Here is a 23,630-nt window from a genome sequence, read left to right as displayed (position 1 = left end):
TAGCCTCTCCACTAATTTTGGGCTATAAATATGAGAAATGGATTGGTTAAAAGGTTCTGAAAGAAGAGAGAGAGAGAGAGAGAGAGAGAGAGAGAGAGAGAGAGAGCAAGGGGGGCAAGAGGGATTGAGAGAGAAAAAAAGAGCAAGTTATGTTGAGCCTCTGAGTTGTGAACCACCCAAGGCAGGAAATCCAAGTCCCGCTTTTCAAGTAAGTTGTGAGCCAAGTGAGGCCAAGCCCAAGCAACCTTAGTCGTGCACAATTGCCGCCCACCGTGGGGCTCTCCTGCAACGCAGTGGTTCAACCGAGGATCACACACGAGGGAATGTCTGAGAGACGCTCTGGCAGTGATGCTGAAAGTGGTTCGGTGGGATCTTCTCGGGGATCCTCTTGGCGAGAACGGAGGCAAAAGAGGCGCAAAGATAGGGACTGTGAACGAGAGAAGGAAAGGTCTGGCCTCAGAGAGGGGTCATATTAGACACAGCGGATGGTATTCATTGCATCCGGGCACAGGCAATTTGACAAAAGAAATAAGGAGCTTGAACGGTTGCGCAGGCCGGTGAGAGATCTGGAGTTGGAAGCAGAGAACGGGCACTGCAGAAGGGATTGAGACAACCGAGAAAGAAAGTCTAACACCGGGGAAGATCGTCATGAGTCGGGGTTCAATCAATCCCAGTCCCACCACCATGGAGAATGTTCGCATTCACGAGAATCTTGTAGGCAGAGAGACCGGTCACGTTCGCGAGAGTCACGTCGACACAGAGAACGTTCATGGTCATAGGAATATGCAGACCGAGGTTCAGATTCCCCGGAAGAGCAACAACCCCATAATACAGCCATGGATGTTATGAGTCGTGCACTACGCAGAGTAGCTCGATTGCCGTTTTCAACCGACATTGAGCGGGCCTCTATGCCGAACAGATTTACACATCCCCCGTTTAATTCCTATGATGGGAAAATGGACCCGGTAGAGCATGTCAGCCACTACATCCAAATGATGTCTTTACACACCCGTAATGACACCCTGATGTGCAAGGTCTTTCCCTCGAGCCTTGGGCCCACTACTTTGAGATGGTTTAATGGGTTGCGGAAGGGCTCCATACACAACTTTGCCAAGCTGATACAGGAGTTCGGAGTCCAGTTTGTGACCTGCAACCAAGTACCACAACCGGTAGATGCACTGCTATCCATGAAAATATGGGTAGGGGAAACCCTTCGTAACTACGCTAGTCGATACTGGGAGCTTTACAACGAGATTGGTGGGGGGAACAAGAAGATTGCTGCAAGTACTTTCAGGATGGGGCTACCCGAGGACTTCGAACTAAGGGAATCATTGATGAAGAAGGCTTCCGAGGACATGAGGCAGCTGATGAGGCGCATTGAAGAATACAAACGGTTGGAAGATGACCAGCTGCAAAGCAAAGGTAAGGCGCCTATGATAAATCGTCCTCGGCAGAGTGGCTTTCCTCCTAGGACCTGGGGAAATTTAAGGTTTCAGGAGCCAGAAGCACAGGTAGGGGAGGTAAATGTGACATTCAAGGAGCCAGTGCATAGGATTGTGGACAAGATTAAGCACGAGCCATACTTTAGGTGGCCGAACAAGATGGGTGGAGATCTGTCTAGGAGGAATCAGAACTTGTACTGCACTTACCACAAAGATAAGGGCCACACTACAGAGTAGTGCCGAGTATTGAGGGATCACCTCGGGCAGTTGGCCAAGGCCAGGTATCTAAAGGAGTTCGTAATAGACGCGGGGAACCAAGGGCCGGGGCAAGGCGCTCCACAAAGAGGGAACCTTCTCCCACCCCCTCTCGAGATAATTGAGGTTATTCATGCTACCTCGTAGGGCCTCACCGCAGCAGGAAAGAAAGGGGTGTTGGCTGTTGCACCAATGGAAGATAGCTCGGACATACGGCCAACCGGGAAGAAGATAAAGCTAGCCCAGGAACCTATTGCTTTTGGCGATGACGATTTGGAAGGAACGATTCAACTGCACGACGACGTGTTAATAGTCATGGCTCGGATAAGCAGCTTCTTAGTGAAGAGGGTGATGATAGACCAGGAGAGTGGAGCCGATGTGATGTATCTAGACCTGTTCAGAGGACTCGGATTGAGGAATGAGGACCTTTCGAAGAACATTACTCCTTTGGTTAGGTTCGACGAAAAAATGGTAGTTCTTGAGGGGCAAATTTCTTTGCCCATAAACATGGAAGGCAAAAAGGTGGTGGTAATGTTTATAGTGGTTACTTCGTTCTCCCCATACATGGCAATTCTAGGAAGGCTATGGATCCACGCAATGGGGGCTGTTCTGTCCACCTTGCACGTAAAAGTCAAATTCCCAACCGAACAGGGTATCGTTGTAGTGCGGGGGAGCCAGCAGACTGCTAGACAATGCTTGGTTGCCATAGTTAATTAGAAAAAAAAAAAAGATGTACTAACCGAGAGGAGCAGCCTGAGTAAAAAGATCCGTCACAAAGGCCCCCTTTATAGCAATTATAGGATTCACGAGAAGAAACGGGGGCTGGGTACACTGAGGAAATTGTAAAAGTAAGGATATTGCTAGATGAAGGCAGATACTTTCTGTAGACGACTAAATTTCTAATTTGAAATAAATCAAACAAGTAAAATAGTTGCACAAATGTGAATTTGTATTGATGATTGTGTGGTACAATTCTCTGTGATTACAAAAGAGTGATCCTCTGATTCGATCTCCTTGCAAAACTTATTGATTTGAATTTTATGGTAATGTGATTGTGACTTGAACACAAAATATCCTTCAATTTGGTTGAGGGATGGATCGAAGATTGCTGAAACAGAATTACAATGAATCTCCGGCTATGAGCTTGTTAGAAATCCTTTGTTCTTCACGTTCTTCGTGTTCTTCGTGTGTTCTTCGTCTTCGAAGGTTTATGGTGGAAGTTCTTCGGGGCTTTAGGAGCTTGGATCCGTAGAGCTTCACTGATTCGTGATTTATTGATGTTTTCGGACACTTTAGGCTTGATTCCCGCAAACTTTTGGATCTAGGCGGATGATTTGGATGATTTTCCTTCGAATGTTCTTCGTATTCGAAGTTGAAGTTCTTGGAGGCTTTAGAGCTTGGTTCCGGTAGAGCTTCTAGATTTCTGAGTGCTTCAGATGGCTTGGTGTCCCCCTAAATGTCTCAGGAAGGCTTCTATTTATAGGAGTTTTGGGGTGGATGAGCAACACGTGGCGGAGTCTGATTGGTGACACATGTCACAGTTTGATTGGTCCGCTTATGTCATCGCTTACACGTGTGAGGTTGCTTAGGTCATTGCTTACATGTGCGAGGTTGCTTATGTCATCGCTTACACGAGCTGATGCATGATTAGTTCTTGCATGACACTTGGCAAATTTCTATTGGCTTCTGAATAGTGATAGCAAAACCTAGCAGTAGTATGTGGCACTTTGTAATTGGCTGTATTTTGTGGACTTGGTAGTGTGACGTGTCAGCTTATGATAGGTCGGAAATTTTCCCTCTCTACACTTCCAAGTAGGGGAAGGCCTAAAGGGTCAGGACAAGGTAGAGATGTTGTTATTCCTTGTGCAGAATGTGGACGTGTTTGCATAGAGTTCGTATGAGGTGCCCAGAGTGGATCCTGAGTTCATCGTTCATAGACTGAACGTAGACTCCTCGTTCCCTCTTAAGAAGCAGAAGCTGAGGAGATCAGCCAAGGAGCATGTTGAGGCGGTAAAGGCAGAAGTTCAAAGGCTGAAGGAAGCTGGGGCAATAAGGGAGATCTACTTCCCAGAATGGTTGGCAAATACTGTAGTGGTGAAGAAGAAGAGCGGTAAGTGGAGAGTGTGCGTAGATTTCATGGATCTGAACCGAGCATGTTCGAAAGACCCGTTTCCCATGTCGAAGATTGACCAACTGGTAGACGCCGTATACAGACACCCGAGGATGAGCTTCTTGGAATCCTTTCAGGGGTACCACCAGATCGCCTTAGCCCCCGAGGATCAAGAGAATATAGCTTTCATCTCCTCGGACGCCAACTACCATTATGTTGTGATGCCTTTTGGGCTGAAGAATGTCGGAGTCATATACCAACAAATGATGATGAGTATGTTCTGAGATAAAATAGGACAGATGGTTGAAGTTTACATCGACGACATGGTAGTGAAAAGCATGCATGAGGCTCAGCACATATAGGACCTCCGGGAAGTGTTTGATGTTCTTCGGCAACATAAGTTATGCCTTAATGCCAAAAAATGTGCTTTTGGTGTGAGGGTAAGTAAATTTCGAGGGTACCTGATCACTAGCCGGGGAATAGAGGTAAACCCAGATCAAATAGAAGCTGTGAAACAGTTGAAGCCTCCGAGCAACCCGAAAGAGGTGTAAATGTTGACAGGAATGCTAACTGCCTTAAATCGCTTTATATCCAAATTCGCTGACCATTGCCGACCATTCTATCAGCTCCTGAAGAAGTGGAAAGGATTTCAATAGAATGAGGAATGTGACAGGGCTTTTCGGGATTTAAAGGAGTATTTGATGCAAGCGCCTATGCTGACGGCCTCAGAGCCCGGGGAAGACCGGCTCATGTACCTATCAGTGTCCGATCATGCAGTGAGCGCCGTGCTTCTCAGTGACCGGGGAGTGCAGCAGCCTGTGTATTAAATCAATAAGACTTTGGTTGACACTGAGACAAGGTACTTGCATCTAGAAAAGTTGGTGCTAGCCCTAATACATGCTACGAGAAAGCTACCACATTACTTCCAAGCCTATACGATCTATGTCCTAACTGAGTACCCCTTACAGTCGTTGTTGAAGAGGTCAGACTTCACGAATTGGATAGCTAAGTAGGGGACACGACTAGGTTCTTTTGACATACGGTATAGACCACGAAGTTTAGTGAAGGGGTAGGTCCTCGCCGACTTTGTTGCAGAGTTTCCCCCTAAGGGCGAGGAGATGATTTGTCATGTGGAGAGTCGCCTGTGGAAGGTATTCGTGGATGGGGCATCAAATGCCCTGGGGTTTGGCACGAGGATCGTTATCATCACCCCCGAAGGAATACGGTTGGAACATTCTTTCAGGCTTGGGTTTAGGGCCTCTAACAAAGAAGCCAAGTACGAAACCCTCCTTGCCGGATTAAGAGCCGTTTTAGGGATAGGAGCTCAGGATGTGGAGGTGTATTCAGACTTTCGGTTGGTTGTTAACCAAGTCCAAGAGACCTTTGAGGCCCGAAACCCCCGGATGAAGGTGTACTTGCAGTTGGCCAAGCAGATTATGAGCAAGTTTGGCACGGCGAAGGTGTTCCAGTTTAGCCGGGCATAGAACAGACATGCTAATTCCTTAGCCACGCTAGCATCATCAATAACAAAGGAGGTTCCTCGGTTAATTAAGGTAGAGCTAATAAAAGAGCCGAGCATCAACATGACAGATGGCATAGGTGTTGAGGGGGTGAATGTAGCCGTGGTTGCAACAGCCAAGCCTAGCTGGATGGACCTAATCATTGAATTCTTGGCCGAGGATCGGGTCTCGGACGACAAGAAGGAAGCCAGTAGCCAAGTAGCATTTTGGTATTGGCTATCGGCAGATCACCAGCTGTACAGAAGATCTTTTAAGGGGCCGTACCTTTTATGTCTGCACCAAGGTAAGGTGGTTGAGCTCTTAGCCGAGGTTCAAAACGGAGTGTATGGCAGTCACGTAAAGGGGTGAACGTTGGCACATCAAGCAATGACTCAAGGATTTTGGTGGCCTCAAATGCAGAAGGACGCCATCGAATACGTGTGAAAGTGCAAACAGTGTCAAAAGCATGCACCACTGATCTATCAGCCAGCAGGTCACCTGAATTCGGTCAGCAGTCCTTGACCCTTTGCACAATGGGGGCTAGATATTCTCGGCCCATTTCCCTGAGCAACCGGCAACAGAAGGTTTGTACTGGTAGTCGTAGATTACTTCACCAAATGAGCAGAGGCAGAGGCTTTAGCTAACATTCGGGACGTGGATGTTAAAAAGTTTATATGGAGAAATATAGTCACCAAGTTTGGGGCGCCGAACTCATTGATATCTAATAATGGATTACAATTTGACAGCAAGGCTTTCTGTGCATTTTGTAGTGGTCTCGACATCAAAAACAGGTATTCCATGCCAGCCTATCTACAAAGCAATGGTCAAGCCGAGGCCACCAACAAGTCTATCCTGAACAGGCTGAAGGAGAGATTGAATGGCGCAAAAGGGAGGTAGGCTGAGGAGTTACCTAGCATTTTGTGGGCATACTGAACCACCCTTAGGAGGTCCACGGGCGAGACCCCGTTTTCAATGACGTACGGGGCTGAAGCGGTGATACCAGCCGAGATAAACCTTTGCAGTGCATGGGTTGTAGGATTCAGCCCTGCCCAAAACGATAAGTTGATGGTGAAATGTTTGGACCGATTAGAAGAGTATCGAGAATCAACAACTGTACGGTTGGCGGAATATCAACGAAAACTTGCTTGGCAATATAACCGAGGTGTAAAGATGAGGCAATTTAGCGCTAGGGATTTGGTGCTGAGGAAAGTGGTGGAGAGTACGTGGACATTAATGCCGGAAAATTGGCTCAGACTTGGGAGGGGCCTTATAGGGAAACTACGATCACGAGAGCAGAGGCGTATTACTTGGAAGATTTGGACAAGAGACCATTCCCTCGACCATGGAACATTCAAAACTTGAAGAAGTTTTATCATTGATTGAATGTATGTCGGGGTGCCATTTCGATGTAATTATATATGTACGTTTCACTGATCAATACGATGATAGCTATTTGCGCAGGCCTATTTAATCCCATTTCTATTACCGGCAACGCATACACGGAGAACCATAAAGGACAAAAGGTTTTGTGATTTCCTAAGGATAGAAACCTGTCCCCGGTTCAATCTTCATTACCGGGTAGGTAGAAACCTTAGCCTAAAAACACCTTAAGGATAGAAACCTATCCCCGATTCGATCTTCATCGCTGGGCAGGTAGAAACTTTAGCCTAAAAACGCCCTAAGGACAAAAACCAGTCCCTGGTTTGATCTTCATCGCCGGGCAGGTAGAAACCTTAGCCTAAAAATGCCCTAAGGACGGAAACCTGTCCCTGGTTCGATCTTCATCACTGGGTAGGTAGCAACCTTGCTCTAAATTCCCCAAGGACAAGTGGAAACCCCAGCCTGGAGTGAATCAAGAATGCGCTCCGGGCTTAGTCTCCTTCGCTGAGTGTTCCTAATAGCATTCTAAAAAAATCCTCTGCGGTAAGGGCCATCATGGCCGCGCAACTTTGCGCCAGGTAAGGAGTTTCTTTCATATTTCATAAATTTCCTCGGGCCCTTACCAACCACTGCATTAGGTGAAAATCACGGCCGCTAGGGATAGCCGGCTGGCTTTAATAATGAGTAAGAGGCAAGCAAAAACGATCATATCAATAAAATAGTAAGTCATAGGATGCTTGGTCTTCATAGCCAAATAATAAAATATTTGTCCTCATTACCATAACCCGGTAACCCCAGGGAAGATAAACTTAACGTCAAAGTCATAAGACAAAAGTAAATTGTTCGATCACCATGACCCGGTGACAAAGCAACACCGAGAAGATAAAAGATACCAAGAAAATAAAAGATGTTCGGTCACCACAACCCGGTGACTAGGAAATACCGAGAAAATAAAAGATAAGTGTAGAAGAAAAACTAAGGTTAAAACGTATTAAACGGCCAAATTGGTCTGGAAAAGCTGAACTATGTCATCTGAGATTTGTCCTGCAGCATCCTCGGTGGTTGGCCTTTGGTTTTCAGCATGGCCTGGGGCATTGAGGTTGCTTGTGGCCTCCATATCAGGGTTCTCTATATGAGTATTAATAGCTTCTACTAATGCCTTCATGCTGGGGGTATCCTTATCATCAGCAGCCTCAACCTGACTCTGGACCGGGAGAGCAACAGCGAGGCAAGGGATCTTTTTCGGATTCCACAATTACGAGTCCCCGGGAACCCCCACTACTTGAAGAGCAGTTAACCAGCCCTCCTCAAACCCCTGAGCTCGAGCTTGAAGAACGACGGGCTCCATGGAGTTCTCTGTGTCCGCAAACCTCTCGTCATACCATTTGGTCTCACAGGCCTCCAAGGCAGTCTTAAGTTCAGTGACTTCTTTGTCACGAAACCGAGTTCAGACTCTCGGCCGTCGCCAATTTCAGCTCGGCCTCCCCCAATCTCCCCTCTATCTCGACCAGCCTTTCTTCAGCTAGCTGCCACGCAGTCTTTGAAGATTATGCCTTCTGTTCAGCCACCTCAGCCTCCTTAACCTTATCCCGGTCCGTGTCAATAGCGACTTCTTTAAGCGCCTTCTCCTGCTCGGCATCTTCAACAAGCTCACTAGCCCTCTCGCCAAGTATATGGGTAAGTGGTGCGGTCTGACAACATCACTAAGTCTGAGTTAGAAAAATGTGTGGAGAAGAAAAAAGGGAACTTATCATATAACGAGATAAATGAAAAGCGAAGTAGAAGTGCTTACCGTGATGGAATGCCACTGTAATCACCATATAATAAAGTCCTTGGAGCCTTCAGACCAAAAATGCACATCCTCGAGCAACAGCAACCCGCTTACCAAGCTTTCTGCCACCCTTCCCCCCTCACCTTGAGCCCATATTTTCACACTCGTAGTGGCCCGCAAAGGTGCACCGCCAAGCATGAAAGTTGGTTGCCAGTTAGGCACGGCCTGCGAAGAAGAGGCAACTTCAGTACCGCTGGGAGCTGCGGGTTGGGTGTCGCTTACCGGCTCCAGAATTACAATCCCTCCGGAGGGGCGGGGAGGAGTCTTGACGGGCGCCTTGCTTGTGGTTCTAGCCGGGTGATCGTCTAAATGTTGTTTCTTTTTCTGCCGACCAGAAGAAGGAGGAGGAGTAGGAGGAGTACAGTCTGTTAGGCGAGCTTGCTGTGGCTGGGCTGAAGGCAATGAGCTGGATAGGAACTAATCGGTAGTTAGCTTCTTTTTGGTCACCATTTCTTCTTTTTCTTCGACTAATACTTGCTCAGCCTCTCATTCCTCGGCCTCTTCTGCTTGGCCTTCAATAGGAGTGTGTGCTAGTTCCCACAAAGCTCGGGAAACACGTTCTGTTGATTCATCTCTAACCGGGACACGGTCTTCCACAGTTAAATAATTAGGACCTCGGTCTTGGGCTTCCCCAGTAGTTAGATTATGAGGGAGAAAGTTGGCGTGCTGGACATCTATGTAAGACAATAACGAGCTGTCAACTGTGAGGGCTTGGCTAAAGAACTGCCAAGTCTTGTACACGGGGGTGCAACCGAGTATAAGATGGAAAGCCCGGAGCTGCCCGTCCGTGTGTACAAAATCTTCGGACCTAAGTGTGAAGTTCAGGTCCTTGACGTGAACAACCCTAATGTCCGGGGTGAACAGTTTACCTTCTACAAACAAAACTATAGTAAGTCAGTATTCGGACAAGTAAAATGGCCGTAAGAAAAGATTACGAATAAGTTAAAGAGTGGTACGAACCGCTGCGAGAGGGGGCAGGGGATTTCACCGGCAAACCAATTGTCGCGCACCTGGACGAACTCCCAGGCAGAATTCCTATTGGAGTAAGGTAGGCACGAAATGAGTTGTACTTTCATATCCCTAGTCTTTAAATAATAGTTAGTACTCTTCTTCCCACACAGGCTATACATGTGGTTTATGTCATGGTGGTCTAGCTCTAAACTGAACACCTGGTTTAACCTACTGACACAACTAACCACCTGGTAAAAATTGGGAGGAAGTTGGCAGGAGCAAATTCCATAGTATCTAAGAGTGTTGAGCAGAAGCAGGTCCACGGGAATCCTAACCCTACCCTCCAGGATCGACATTAAGGGGAAGAAAGCAGTATTGCCCCCTCTGTGGAGATCAAATTTACTCTCGTGGTAGTACGCCACTTCCACATCATTGGGGATACTGAACCTCTGCCTAAAGGTGGACAAGGGCGCCTCAGTATTCAAAAGGTAAGCAAACCCATTTTAAAACTCTAAATGTGAAGGAGGAAATGTGAAGGAGGAAATTTGAAGAAAGAAATTGAAGTAATAGAAGGAGCTGGAGAACTTACTTTGGGCTAAAGGGAAGGGAGAGGCTTTAGGTTGATCAAACAGTGCGTAGATGGATGCACGGCATAAGAGAAAATTCAAAAAGAGGAGAGTGAAAAAATGGAGAAATGATTCAGAATGGGGGATTTATAGGATCCAGAGGGGAGAGTAAATGCCACCCATTAAATGAGGTGCGGGAAACTTTACAAGTCCCATCACAACCGTCGCACGCATGCCGCCTCTGTTTACGAACCACTAGGAAATGATGACAGTAGAACCAACCGTCAAGCACGACGTGTCTTTTAAGGGCACATTAATTGGCCTCTCAACCTCCCAATGCATGCTAATCGCTTTTATCAGATGGAAATTGTGTCCGAGGCTCTTTGATTCGTGCTCGGTCGCCGTGCACGAATCAAAGGGGGCTAATGTATGGTGCACCTCCCCCGAGACCATCTGGACATTGGGCCTAAACTCCATAAATGGGCCCATAGTTGCTAACTCCCTTGTCAAAAGCTGGGCTCCAGGGCCACCAGATTAGCTGGGCACGAATTAAGGGGGTAACATATGGCCTCGTGGAGCCCAAGCACATTTGGGCCTAAAGTTTCGACGCAACAATGTGGCCCATGGCCTTAATCTAGGCCCACATGAACTGCAGGCCCAGGTGTTTTCACTTGATCCTTACTCGGGGACCTTTACCGAACAATGAAAAAGGAATAACGTCCGAACATACCATCATTTGCATACTCGGCAGCACCTAGAAGCACCGCCGCCGAGCATGCTTTCTGGAGTAAGAATCAAGTTCCAATGCCACTTTCACCATATCCTACTCCCACCTAACTATCCACTTATGATTGATAATATTGGACCTCCCATTGCACTAACCATGGAGGTGATCATAGCCTCTCCACTAATTTAGGGCTATAAATATGAGAAATGGAAGAGGAAAAAGGGGTTTGTTGAAAGGTTCTGAAAGAAGAGGGAGAGAGAGAGAGCAAGGGGAGGGGGGGCAATAGGGATTGAGAGAGGAAAAAAGAGTAAGTTACGTTGAGCCTCTGGGTTGTGAACCACCCAAGGCAGGAAATCCAAGTCCCACTTTACAAGTAAGTTGTGAGCCAGGTGAGGTCAGGCCCAAGCAACCTCACATAGTCGCGCATAGCCTCTTTTAGGAATATTTTGGATGATGAGTCCAAGACCTCTCATATTTTGTTCATCATGATTAACCAATAAGGTGTCTTCACTATTATGCACATTAACATGCATTGTTGCACAACAACCTTTATTACAACTAGAACTACTTACGTATTTTCTTTCCACACCCCACAATGTCTATCTAAAAGGGTCATGCCTTACAAATTTTGTCCTAAGCAACCAACTTTGTTGTAGTTAAATACTAAAGCAAGTTGTTTTAAAGTTTTTGAAGCAACTGCATATCTCATCCTAGAGATGCTCAAGGCAATTGCAAGTATGTTTTTATTTATTTATTAATGAAATGCACATGGAACCTTATTATTTTGTATCATTCATAGCTTGGTTTAATCTACAATCTTCATTATATTTGCAAAATGTTTGTAATCAGTGAATGGACTAGCTTATTTGCTGAAAATTAGGACAATCCCATTGCTTGTGAATGTTATATGATGATTTGCTAGGACAGTTACATGGCTAACTTTATATAACACAAATTTGCAGCAACATAAGTAATCCAGCTAGCCCATTCCTAACGAAGCATCATACAACATTAATTCCCAACCCATAAGATTGTCCTCATTCTCAACAAAGAAGTCAGTCCATACACTCATTCAGCGTGACATTTATAGTTGTGAGATAAAGCTACAAATGGTTCATTTGCTACATTTAATTTGGTTTTTTCTTCCTAAGATTTGTGGATTTCATTATTGGGTTTTTGAAACCTATACTCAAACCACTTGAGGATATTGAGATTAAACTGAAACTTAAAGTATGACTTTTTGTACTTTTTCTCTTAAAAAAAAAGTAACAACAAAAACTAATCAGTATGCAAAAGAAAATGAAAGGCAGTGAATTCACCATTACCATACCAATGATGGCATGGGTTAAGAGTTTTGAAAGCATGTTCAACAATGAAGTCTATTAATGAATTACAAAATTGTATGATGACAAATATTTCAAACTTTTTGGTCTCAAGCAATGTTGATTTCCATAATTATTTACATTTAAACTTAAGACGAGGTTGTCAAAACTCTATATACTTATGTCTAAAAATTCGTTGGATATGTTATATGTGTTGTACTGTGCACAATACATCAACATATTTTTAGGTGTAGTTTTGGATTTAATATCAACATAAAAACAACTGTTCTTGTTCTTGTTATTATTATTATTATTATTATTATTACATTAATTTTTGTTTTACAGGTTATGAGTTTCTACGAACTTTTTAGTACTGGTTTTTTGGTATTCTGGACCTACTTACTCGAACCGTTGGAGTTGTCTTGTGAAATGTGTAGTATGTGTGTTTGCAATTTGTGACACTGAGGTGAGTGTGTGAGTGAGTCTTTTTAATTAATTGTTCATTTTTTTGGTAAACCCATAAATCATAGGTTTTTAAGATGTGATTGGTTACCTATTAACTAATTAATTTTAATTTCCTAACTAACTAAGGGCTTTCCTAGGAGCTCCTAAGCTAAAAGGAAGGAAAGTCTCGAACCATCACCTATTGATTTAATACATATAAATCAATTATTCTTTACTATTAATACTATTAATTCTTTATTTATTGTTTAAATTAAATTATACTCTCTTTAAAACAAAAACATTTCAAATCAAGAAGTTAGAATTGATAAAAGTAAATACTTACTTTTTTGAAGCTTCAAAAAATGAATTTTTTTTTTTTAGAGAGAGTTTCAACCTATACGTCCCTCCTGATGAGCGCTCATCATCAGCCAGACACATCTTTTTATACAGACTCATCAGAGACTTTACCAGTTGACTAATGGAACCCACTCAAAAAATGAAAATTTAAATTACTATTATTTATTACAATTTATGTATTACAATGTTTTAATATTTAAGCGAGTAAGGACAAATATTTACACCAAAAAGAGTAGTTTTATTTTGATATGATTCAAAAAAGACAAACACAACCCATAACTTACCCAATAAAGTAAAAGTTATGTATTTTAGTTCGTTTATTCAGAATAATTAAGCAATGCGTTTTTGAATTGATTGAAGGAATTATTAAAATGTAAAATGACTTTTCTTCTTTACTCTAAAATAAAATGATATATTTTTTAATAGATTAACTACGAGTTTCATTTCAATTTGAAGATTTTACATACAAACATTGCACATATTCAACATATCATTCACACAAAAACCATTACATATATACAAAACCCATGCACATATTCAATATATCATTCATACGAAGCCCACCACATATCCATAAACCAATACATACATAAAAATAAAAAATAAATAAAAAATAAAAAAACCATACAATACCTATTAAATGTATACAAAACTCATGCGCTGTCATATCATTTTTGCAAAACTCATTACATATATACAAAACCATTTGAAAACTCATACACATATTCAACACTTCAACCTAATACAATTATTAAATTAAATATCATCTATACACTAAAATTGAACAACAACTAAGAAAAGAAAATGTATATCATTTAAATCTAAGAATAGAACATGTATAAAAACTAAATCTAAGGAAATTTATAGACTAGAAATCAAGTTTTTTTTTTTTTTTTTTACTTGTATATTGATATATCATAAATCCTAAGAGTAGTAGAAATCTTAAGAGTATATTGATATATCATAAACCATTTGAAAACTCATGCACATATTCAACACTTCAATCTAATACAATTATTAAATTAAATATCATCTATACTCTAAAAATTGAACAACAACTGAGAAAAGAAAACGTATATCATTTAAATCTAAGAAAAGAAAATGTATATAAACTAGATCTAAGAAAATTTATAGACTAAAAATCAAGTTTTTTTTTTTACTTGTATATTGATGTATCATAAATCCTAAGAGTAGTAGAAAATTGAAAATGGAGGTATAGGGGTTTAGATGAGCTATACCAGTTCTAGGAATGAAACCCAACATTTTAAATGCAACTCAAGCTCTATATACTAAAGTTATTTTTACTATAAATTTTATATGGAATGAGTTCACTCCAAAATAATGCAACTCGATTTCTTGATTAACTAGTTTGCTTTACTGTACATAACTCCAGTTCACTTCGAAATTTTGCTCTTACTCTTTAAAACTTGATTTCCCAAAAGTCAAGTCTTTTTATTTTTATTTTTTTTGAGTTAAAGAAAAAAATTCAATATAAAACTTGACTTGAAAGTCAAGTTTCATATTGAATCTTTTTCGTTAACTTAAGTTCCATATGGGCACTTTTTTTATATTATTAAATAAAGACATTAATTGCTGCCACCTCAACCAATATGACTTATAACTTGATTTTTGAGGAGTCAAGATGTAGTAGGAACTCAAAATTTCAAAACTTGAGTTGTAACAACAAACTTAACATCGGGGTGAAAGTGTAACAAGGGTCATAGTTTATAACTAGTGCAAAACGTGCATTCAAAAAGTTGAGGGTACAAAGTATAATATGAGGTTTAGTTTAGGATGGTAAAGTGTAATATACCCTTGTTTTATTTATGGCAAAGTGTCAACTTATTAGTTGATTGCTTAACTATGATCTTTGTTCCTTTAATTATTAGTTGATTGCTTAATTATGATCTCCATTCCTTTTGCATTTTTGATGGATATGTATGTATATGGAATCGAAATACCACCAAATAAATTGTGGGCTTTGTATGGTAGGTGTGCAAAGACATTATACCAACAAAGTCAAATTTGAGTGGAAGGAGAGTAATTGATGAATAAACGTGTCAATAACCTTTTAGTCAAATAATACATCATAACGTGAGTTCCAATTATTTCATCTTATTAAGTTCATTGTTGTTGAATACAAGATTTGATGGAAAATTATTGAGTGCTCGCAGAATACCATAAATATGTACTCCCCTCTCTTACATAAATTGTGGGTCCCATCCAGTGACGGAGCCACTTGATGACCAAGGGAGGCTTGGGCCCTTCCAAAAATTTTGAAAAAAATAATTTTTTTTTTTTTGAAAATATCCTAAAAATTTTGTAAATTTTTTAAATAACCTTATCATTTTGGCCCCTCATACCTGATAATATACATATATATTTAAGAAAGTCTAAAAATAAACTTAATTTTCATTTAAATAAAAAACAATCCATAAATACATATGTCAACAAATTACAATAATTAAACATTCATCATCTTTAAAATGAACACATAAGTATTTTAACAATTATCTCAACAAATAAAAGGGAAAAAATTGAGTTATGAAGTATTGTATATTACTATTTTACATTTCACACACACACACACACAAAAATATATATGGCCCCCCCCAAAAATAAATTTCTAGCTCCGCCACTGGTCCCATCATAAATTTAATTAGTTGAACCCACAATTATGTGAAATAAAATTATTGAGTACTCCCTGAATACCATAAATGTGTACTCCTACATCTCACATGAATTGTAGGTCCTACCAAAAATTTAATTAGTGAGACTTACAATTATGTGAGATGAGGGAGTATATATTTATGGTACTCCAAAAGTATTCAATAATTTCTCAGATTTGATGTTCAAACCCCACTTACACCAAAAATTGATTAATATTTAAAATTTAATGATAAAAAACAATTATTATAAAGTAGATGCCATAAGTTTAAATCTTCATTTCCACTTATAAATACAAAAAAGAAAATGACGTAAATAAAGTAGTAATAAAAAGAAAGCTACTTATCAAGCCACAAGCGCTGTGGTAATGCTCTTTTGCAAAGGATATGGAAAAAAAGAAAGAAAGTTGGTTTGTATTGAGCTTGTTTACCAACTCTATTAAGTTGGTCTCTTAAAAAAAAACCCAGTTAAGTTGGTCACATTTTGAAACCATTGAGATTGAGCACAAGTTATTCATAGGGTTATGCAAAAAACACTACCAACTTGCTCCATCCGGACCCTAAGTAAGGTAGGTTGGGTTAGGCGGGTTATATAGCTATATTAGCGGGTTGAGATATTTCTAATACGCTTGCCTATATTTTATGTAAAATAAATATATAAATTATATTTATATAGTTTGTCATGTTGCAAAACTTTACCTCCCTTACCCACTCACTTGATTTCTATCATCTCTTTCTATTCCCTTTTATTTTTATTTTTTTCATTTATCTTCACTAATAATCTCTAGCCACACTCTTTAAGATTTTGTTATTGTTCTGACTGTATGTACAAGTTTAATTAAGTTATTCTAATAAAAAATGACGTAATATGTTGTAATTATTTTCTAACAAAAGTTGTAATTTTTTCTTTCATTTTTAATAAACAACCATTCAATTACAATTAAATTTAGTGCTATAACAATTTTCATTACTTTTACCACAAATTGCCTATATAGCAAGTTGTAAGTAATAGAAATAAAATGATGAATTCTTATAGGTTTATGATTTCACTACTCACAAGTTACTATGTGACAAAATTGTGATACCAGACTTACTCTTCAATGTGATGCCATCTAGTAATCTCAATGCACCGTACATTTTGATGTCTGTAATAAATTTATTCACGCAAAAATTTATATACGAGTCTTGCCCGTGTAGCATTCTTGGATTCCATTTGTGTTTTTAGCCAAATTTAAAAGTGGAATTCTAGGATTCCCTTTTAGTGGAGCAGCACCAATGCAAACCAGATTACACTACTTGAAACTTGAACAAAAGAGACACAGAGAGAGAGAGAGTACAAGGCAATGAGACGTGGAATATCTCAATTCCACACTTTTTTAGATTTCACTTTACACGAAGTTAGAAAATTCTCCATCTAAGTGAACCAACCAATTATATAATTTTTTTGCAAAATCTTTGGGATTTTTTTTTTTTCTCAAGTTTAGAATCTGCTCACTTCTCTAAGCTAGCTTTGCTTTTTCTACCACAATGTGAGAGGTTTTTCGGGCCCTTCATACTTACTTTCCAGCCTTCTTTTCTGTGGCTTTCTCATTTTTGCTCTCTAATTGTAGAGAGGGAAAACAAAACAAAAAATATAATAATAATAACAGAGGGTGTGGAATTTGTTACTGTTACTAGGTGTTCAGATTTCATACACTCAATCCATCAAAACCGCACTGCTTGTAGGTGAGAGATTGCTTCCTCGGACTTATTACTATTGCACAGTCCACTGATACCTGCTCACCATAAATAAATATTTACAAATTAAAGTGTGAAACTCATATATACATCAAGATAGGGGGAAACTAAAAAATGATGAATAAGTAAGCATTTGCATCAGTTGGTGCAAAATTTTTGGTCTTTTAGCATAAAAACCTACTTCTTCTATTTTACATACTTACTCTTCAAAACACCTCACATTAGATTATCTATTTTACATTATATTTTATTAAAATATCATTTTTTTAAAAAAAATTGTTTATTTTTTTTCACACACAACAATTGCCATTCACTCTTTTCCTTTATCCTTGAAAAACATAAAGAAATAACAACCAGCAAAATGCAAAATGCAAAATGAATAGTGTCAGTATAAATTTACACGGTTACTGTAACAAACTTGTAAATCTACACAATTATACACGATCTAACGTGGGTCATTTTTAGGCAAACTGTGTAAATTCTACTTATTTTTTTTATTATACATGAATTAATGTGAATGATCCAATATCCACAGGAAATGCATTTTAGCTCTAATTCTAATCCGCCAATCTATAGAATAAGACCTTTCTATCAAGAAAAATGGATCCCAATATTGTGAAGTAACAAAAGCAAATACCTCCTATCAAATAACTCCTAAAAAAAAAAAAAAACTTTTTTTAACTTAATGTTGTGCCACTCACCAGAAAAAACTTATAGATTATAATAAATAAAAAACTAAACTTTAACCAATGTACTAAGACACTCATTTAGTTCTTCAAGATCTTTGATTTAAAGTCGAACGGCAACTTTAACTAGGAAAGTATCATTGAGTGTGAGAAGCGGACAGTAATGGAATCTTTTTTTTTTTTAATTATTATTATTTTTTTAAAATACAAAAAAGTAACGGAATCCACACTAGCAAACAGAAACTATGGGCTAATTATGGACTGAAAACGTGAACAAAACAGCCCAACAAAAACATACAGTGCTTTGAAGAAGAAAGAAAACTTACAGCACATCTCTACCTACTACTGTATAATACGGGCCCATATGGGGTCCAAAACGCAAAAGTCACATGGTTACTTATATAATGGACACTGGAGAGTGAGTGTACAAATTACAGAGACCTCGTCTCCCCTATTAGACTATGACAATGAAAGCAGTTTCTAAATTTTCCTTTTTTTTAATTTTAATTTTTATAATTTAAGATAAAATACGGTTAAGTTTGAGCAAATATCAACCAAGTCTAAAAACTTTTTAAAATTGATTAACTTGATTAGTAAACCAACTTGGTCCTAAACTGTTACTCATTTTCTCCTATTTCTCACAATAATTATAGATTAAATTGATCAATTTTGAAAAGGCTTGTAACAGCTCATTTATTATTCTTACAGTATTCAACTTTATTTCTATCATATATATATGGAAAATTATTGAATACTCCAAGAATACTATAAATGCGTATTCTCACATGAATTGTGAGTTCCACCATAAATTTAATTAGTGATACCTATAGTTATGTAAAAGGAAAAAAGAAAAAAGTATGCAGTACTCTGATCTAATAATTACCCCATATATATACTTTGTCAAACCGGAGACCCATGTTAAAGTGATCCATTACGGTCTCGAATCTGAATCGAGAAAACTCCATTACTTTAATAAGGATTAAAAAATTGAACAGTGAGAACGAAGCAGGGTTCCATGGTGTAGTGGTTAGCACTCTGGACTTTGAATCCAGCGACCTGGGTTCGACTCCCGGTGGGACCTCTTTCGCTTTCCACATTATTTTTTTTACTTCATATTAAACGAAAAAAAAAAAGAACAATAATGACAGACAACGAAATATCATAATCGGCAAAGAAGACGAGGAAAAGACAAAAAAGATAGGAACATTAATGACAAACGAAGAAACATTAGAAAGAAAAACAACAACATGGACCCAACATCTAGGACTATGAACATTTTCAACTAAGGTTAAAACTATTGATCAGTGAAACTAAATGGTTTGATTAATGAAATTGAATGCTTAAATTTAAGTGGGAGATGAGAGATCTTAAGTTCTAGCAACCTTGATTCATAGAATAAATAAAAAAAGTTATATCACCTAAAAATTTACAACTACGTTTTTTATCCTTAAACGATCAATGAAACCAACCATATGCATGATTGAATTGAATTAAAGAACTTAAAAAATCAGAACCTAAAAAACAGTAAAAAAAATTTACCATAATAAAAAAGAGGTGAGAAAAAGATCCAAGGGCCCTGAGTCAGCAGGATGAGGCAATTGGAGCGGGTTTTCAAAAAAGGAGCGTAAAAAGAAAGCAAAATTTGCAGCACCATTAAAGTAAACACAAAACACAGACTTTAGTGACTTTTGCGGCTTTTTTATTATATCCTAAGACTAGGATTAACTAACAATAAAAAAAATTAATAATAGTAATAATAAAAGTTAGCATAATGCCAGATCAAGGGGACAAGCTTTCGCTACTTCCACAAGTTCAGAACAAATTTAGGATGACTCAAAAAAAACAAAACACACTATTCATAAAAAGAAAACGTAAAAATAAAAAATGCTGCACCAAACCGAAAGGCCAATCACTACTTCAATCACTCAAAAAGCAACAACAACAACAAAAGGTCCACAGCAGAGAACAGAATGCAGAATGCAGAAAAAGGAAATACACCGAACTTCAAGGGCATAAATGCAAATACACAACAATGATAAACTTCATAAACTACTCACTACTTACTGCTCAGTGCTCACTACTCGTACTTCATTACTATTATTATGATAATTAAGTGGGAGATAGCTAGACTCATAATTTTATTGGGACCAAGATTTCAGCACAAACCCCCTCGCTCTCTCTTTTCTAGAAACACCGAGAATTTATTAGAGACAGGACTAAAAAATAAAATAAAATAACAGAAAGTCCTAAAAAGCAATTAATTAATAATGCAGCAAATTGAGAACCCCAAAAAGAGAGAGCTGAATTTAGAAATGACCTGAACGCCAGGAGAGTCGAAGTTCATGACACGGATCTTAGCACCGACATCACCGAGGACCCTGAGCTCAACGCGGTCGTTTAAGGAAGCGTCGCGAACCAAATCGGCGGCGTCAGCTTGCTGCAAGTTGATTCGATCAACGGCGATGGTGGCCGCCACCTGTCTGACGCTGTGGGCCTCCTGGTAAAACCCAGGAACGGAGGCTTCGCCCAATGGGATTCCGCGGTACATGACAGTGAACTTGGACTCGCCGTACTTGATCCCGACCTTGTTGGGGTTCACCGCGGTGAACAGCATCCTTATGCTTAAGGACAAGGAGGCCGAGGTTGTCGGGTTGTTGGGATCGGTGGTGACAGCGGCGGAGTCTGCTGCAAGTTGATTCGATCAACGGCGATGGTGGCCGCCACCTGTCTGACGCTGTGGGCCTCCTGGTAAAACCCAGGAACGGAGGCTTCGCCCAATGGGATTCCGCGGTACATGACAGTGAACTTGGACTCGCCGTACTTGATCCCGACCTTGTTGGGGTTCACCGCGGTGAACAGCATCCTTATGCTTAAGGACAAGGAGGCCGAGGTTGTCGGGTTGTTGGGATCGGTGGTGACAGCGGCGGAGTCGGAAGTGGGTGTGGTTATGCCCATGTACTGGACACCGACTTGTTGGAGATCGAAAGAGGGTTTCTTGGGTTTGACGGCTAGGATGATGACTAGAACGACGGCTAGGATTAGGAGAGCAAGGAAAGAGAATAGGAGGAAGAGGCAACAGCAACAGCCTTTGAAGGAAGCTGAGGAGTAAGAGGAAGATGAAGAAGAAGACGACGTCGTTAGGTAGTAGTGGGAGCGGTGAGAATTAGACCGCGATGATGGCTGTTGTTGCTGTGGATGTGGCAGTGGCTGTGGCTGTGGCTGTGGATGTGGCTGTGGATGTGGGCGTGGTGGTGGTGGTCTGTGCTCACCGTTCACATTAGCCCTTGTTGTCATCTTTGCGCTATTGTGCGCCTCCTCCTCTTCTTCTACCTCTTCCTCTTCTTCTTCTTCTACAGTGGTCTTTCTTGGTTTTGAAGGAAGAGAGTGAGAGAGAGAGAAAAAGGGAGTGAGAGAGTGAGAGAGAGAAATTAGTGGAGAGATCAAAATGAAAGAGAATAATAAAAAGGGACAACAAGACAGACAGCGATACAAAGGAAAAATTATTTGGAGAAAATACGGTGTATTGGTAAAGGGGTAATGCTTTGATCATGACATTATTTTTGTTATAATTAGTTATAAATGGTAAAAATGTGTTCTATTTACAATTTATCATGTAAATAAATTGTTGTAAAAGTTGTATCATTTTATGTGTTTTTACTTTTTAGTATACTGTAGACAGTTTTTACTTATTTATTTTTTAAGAATGTACGGCAGACAGAGTTGAGGTTAGACTGTTGGAGTGCAGCTTGGTATGATTGGCGAAGTAAGATATCAGTAATATGAATTATATAATATAATTATTTAAATAATAAGAAAAAAAGAAAAAGTGGACTTTATGAGAAATTCGGCGAAATAGAGTCATGCTTTCTCACACAGTCACACTCACATGATTGATGGTGGACTCCACCAAAGACTTGAGGACCCGCACATGCCTCCATAGGAGACAGTCACACGCTTCACAGTTCACACTACACACTCTTCCCACACTTTGAATATTTGTTATTTACTAGTATTATTTATAAATATGTAACCTTATCTCTTAATTTTTATAAATAGATAATTGTTCCACGTTTCTTAAGAGTTAAGATAGTCTTTTGAGTGGGATTTGTGATGTATTTTTGTGTTAAAAATTCTATTTTCTCTCTCCAACGATTAGGGTGGACAAAATTTGACTCTAGAATGTACAAAGATATGATAATTAATTGAGTTATGTAAAAACTTATACAAAGATTGGTATCTTCAAGTTATTGCTCGCTGTAGCTTAATGGCATGTATGTTACGAAGAAATTACAAAAGATGAAAAAGTGAGAGTGAAAAATTAAGAATGTTCGTTATGTGTATTTGAACATTTTTGTTATCCAAGTATTTTATTATGACGTTTGAAAGGTGGATTTTTAGCCATTATAAATTTCGCACAAAAAACTCTAGCAAATGAGATAAATTTTAATAAGTACAAGTTTATTTTTATTGAGGCATTTCAAGTGTGTAAAAATTTTCTAGAGTCTTAATATTTTTCTAAATAAACTCGTTCCCATCTCCAAGTTAGCAAGTACAACTTACTAAGTTATCTCACCTTATTTATCTCCTCCTTTTCAGATTTTTGAGGCAGCCTTGGATTAAAGACTTATTGGGTAAAGGCGGTTACAGTTTAGTTGAAGTTAAAAACTACATCATTTTTTTTGGGTAAACCAAGATATAATATTAAACTAGGAATTTACAAGTCTATTACAAAACATGCTAGCTTGATCAAAGGCTAGCAACTTCTCCACCACAGGCGGTGGATTACAAAAAAAAAAAAAAAAAATCCATTAGAAACATAGGCTCTATGTCTATGATAATAGAATATGTTTGATATCGCGGAAGCCTGAAGAGAAACACACACGATACTCTCTTGATGGAACAGAAACTAAACTGTTAGTTTCTGGTAGTAAACCTCGAATCCACGAGGGGTTTCCCTGAATCCACAAGGAGAGAAAACTGAAATCCACCAGAAGAAAATTTGACAAAAGTCTGTGTTTATTGATAATAGTCTAATTTGCCTTTGACGGCTACAAAACATATAAATACTAAGAAAAAAACGTTAAAATCCTAATTCGCGCTAATTAAGCGATTAGGGGACAAAATTACCGAATTTTACCAAAAATGGCAAAATTGAGTTAACTGCAGAATCATAAACTACTGACCTTAAGGGTCGTCCCAAAACAAACGGGACCTTATTCTGACTTTTAAACTAAAAGTTATTAAGGAAAAACAAATATTACTATAAATAGCAAAAACACTGTTATCGGGGTCTTAATGAAGGAATTCGCCTAAATTTTGGCGACGTTCATGGCATGAATCTGGATCAGAACGTCGTTTCCCTTCAACCTGCCAAATTTCATGCAATTCCAACACTGTTACCCCGATGCCTCCTACTGGCACCCCCCTTTGATCTTGCGTTGTGACTTCCTGCGCCCCTGCTGTTCAAGGAAGGCATGTGCTGTCTGTTCTACATCAGTCCCCCCCACTTGAAAAGAACTCGACCCCGAGTTCCCACTATCTGGTTCATCAGGAGGATGATAATCATACAAGTCTGCAACATTGAAGGTAGAAGAAATGCTCATGTCTGGAGGAAGAGCAACCACATAAGCATTGTTGTTGATCTTCTTAGTAATCTG

General features: G+C 39.5%; 2 protein-coding genes and 1 non-coding gene across 3 annotated transcripts; 2 read left to right on the top strand and 1 right to left on the bottom strand.

The window, feature by feature from the left end:
- Positions 1-836: 836 nt before the first annotated feature.
- LOC112038939 (uncharacterized) lies at positions 837-1,679 on the top strand. The gene has a single exon (XM_024064474.1). The coding sequence runs from the start codon at positions 837-839 to the stop codon at positions 1,677-1,679; it is 843 nt and encodes a 280-aa protein (XP_023920242.1).
- Positions 1,680-16,884: 15,205 nt separating this feature from the next.
- Positions 16,885-21,424, bottom strand: LOC111996338 (uncharacterized). Its single transcript, XM_065775238.1, has 3 exons — positions 20,806-21,424; positions 20,291-20,557; positions 16,885-17,325 (listed from the first exon to the last, which is right to left on the bottom strand). The coding sequence occupies exons 1-3, from the start codon at positions 21,265-21,267 to the stop codon at positions 17,239-17,241; spliced, it is 816 nt and encodes a 271-aa protein (XP_065631310.1). The 5' UTR covers positions 21,268-21,424; the 3' UTR covers positions 16,885-17,238.
- Positions 18,983-19,054, top strand: TRNAQ-UUG (transfer RNA glutamine (anticodon UUG)). Its single transcript has one exon. It is a non-coding gene; the product is annotated as a tRNA-Gln (tRNA).
- Positions 21,425-23,630: the final 2,206 nt, after the last annotated feature.

The sequence above is a fragment of the Quercus suber genome, unplaced genomic scaffold, assembly GCF_002906115.3.
Source record: "Quercus suber isolate HL8 unplaced genomic scaffold, Cork oak 2.0 scaffold_107, whole genome shotgun sequence".
In the NCBI taxonomy this organism is placed as follows: domain Eukaryota; kingdom Viridiplantae; phylum Streptophyta; class Magnoliopsida; order Fagales; family Fagaceae; genus Quercus; species Quercus suber.
This window is presented reverse-complemented; position numbering and strand designations above follow the sequence as displayed.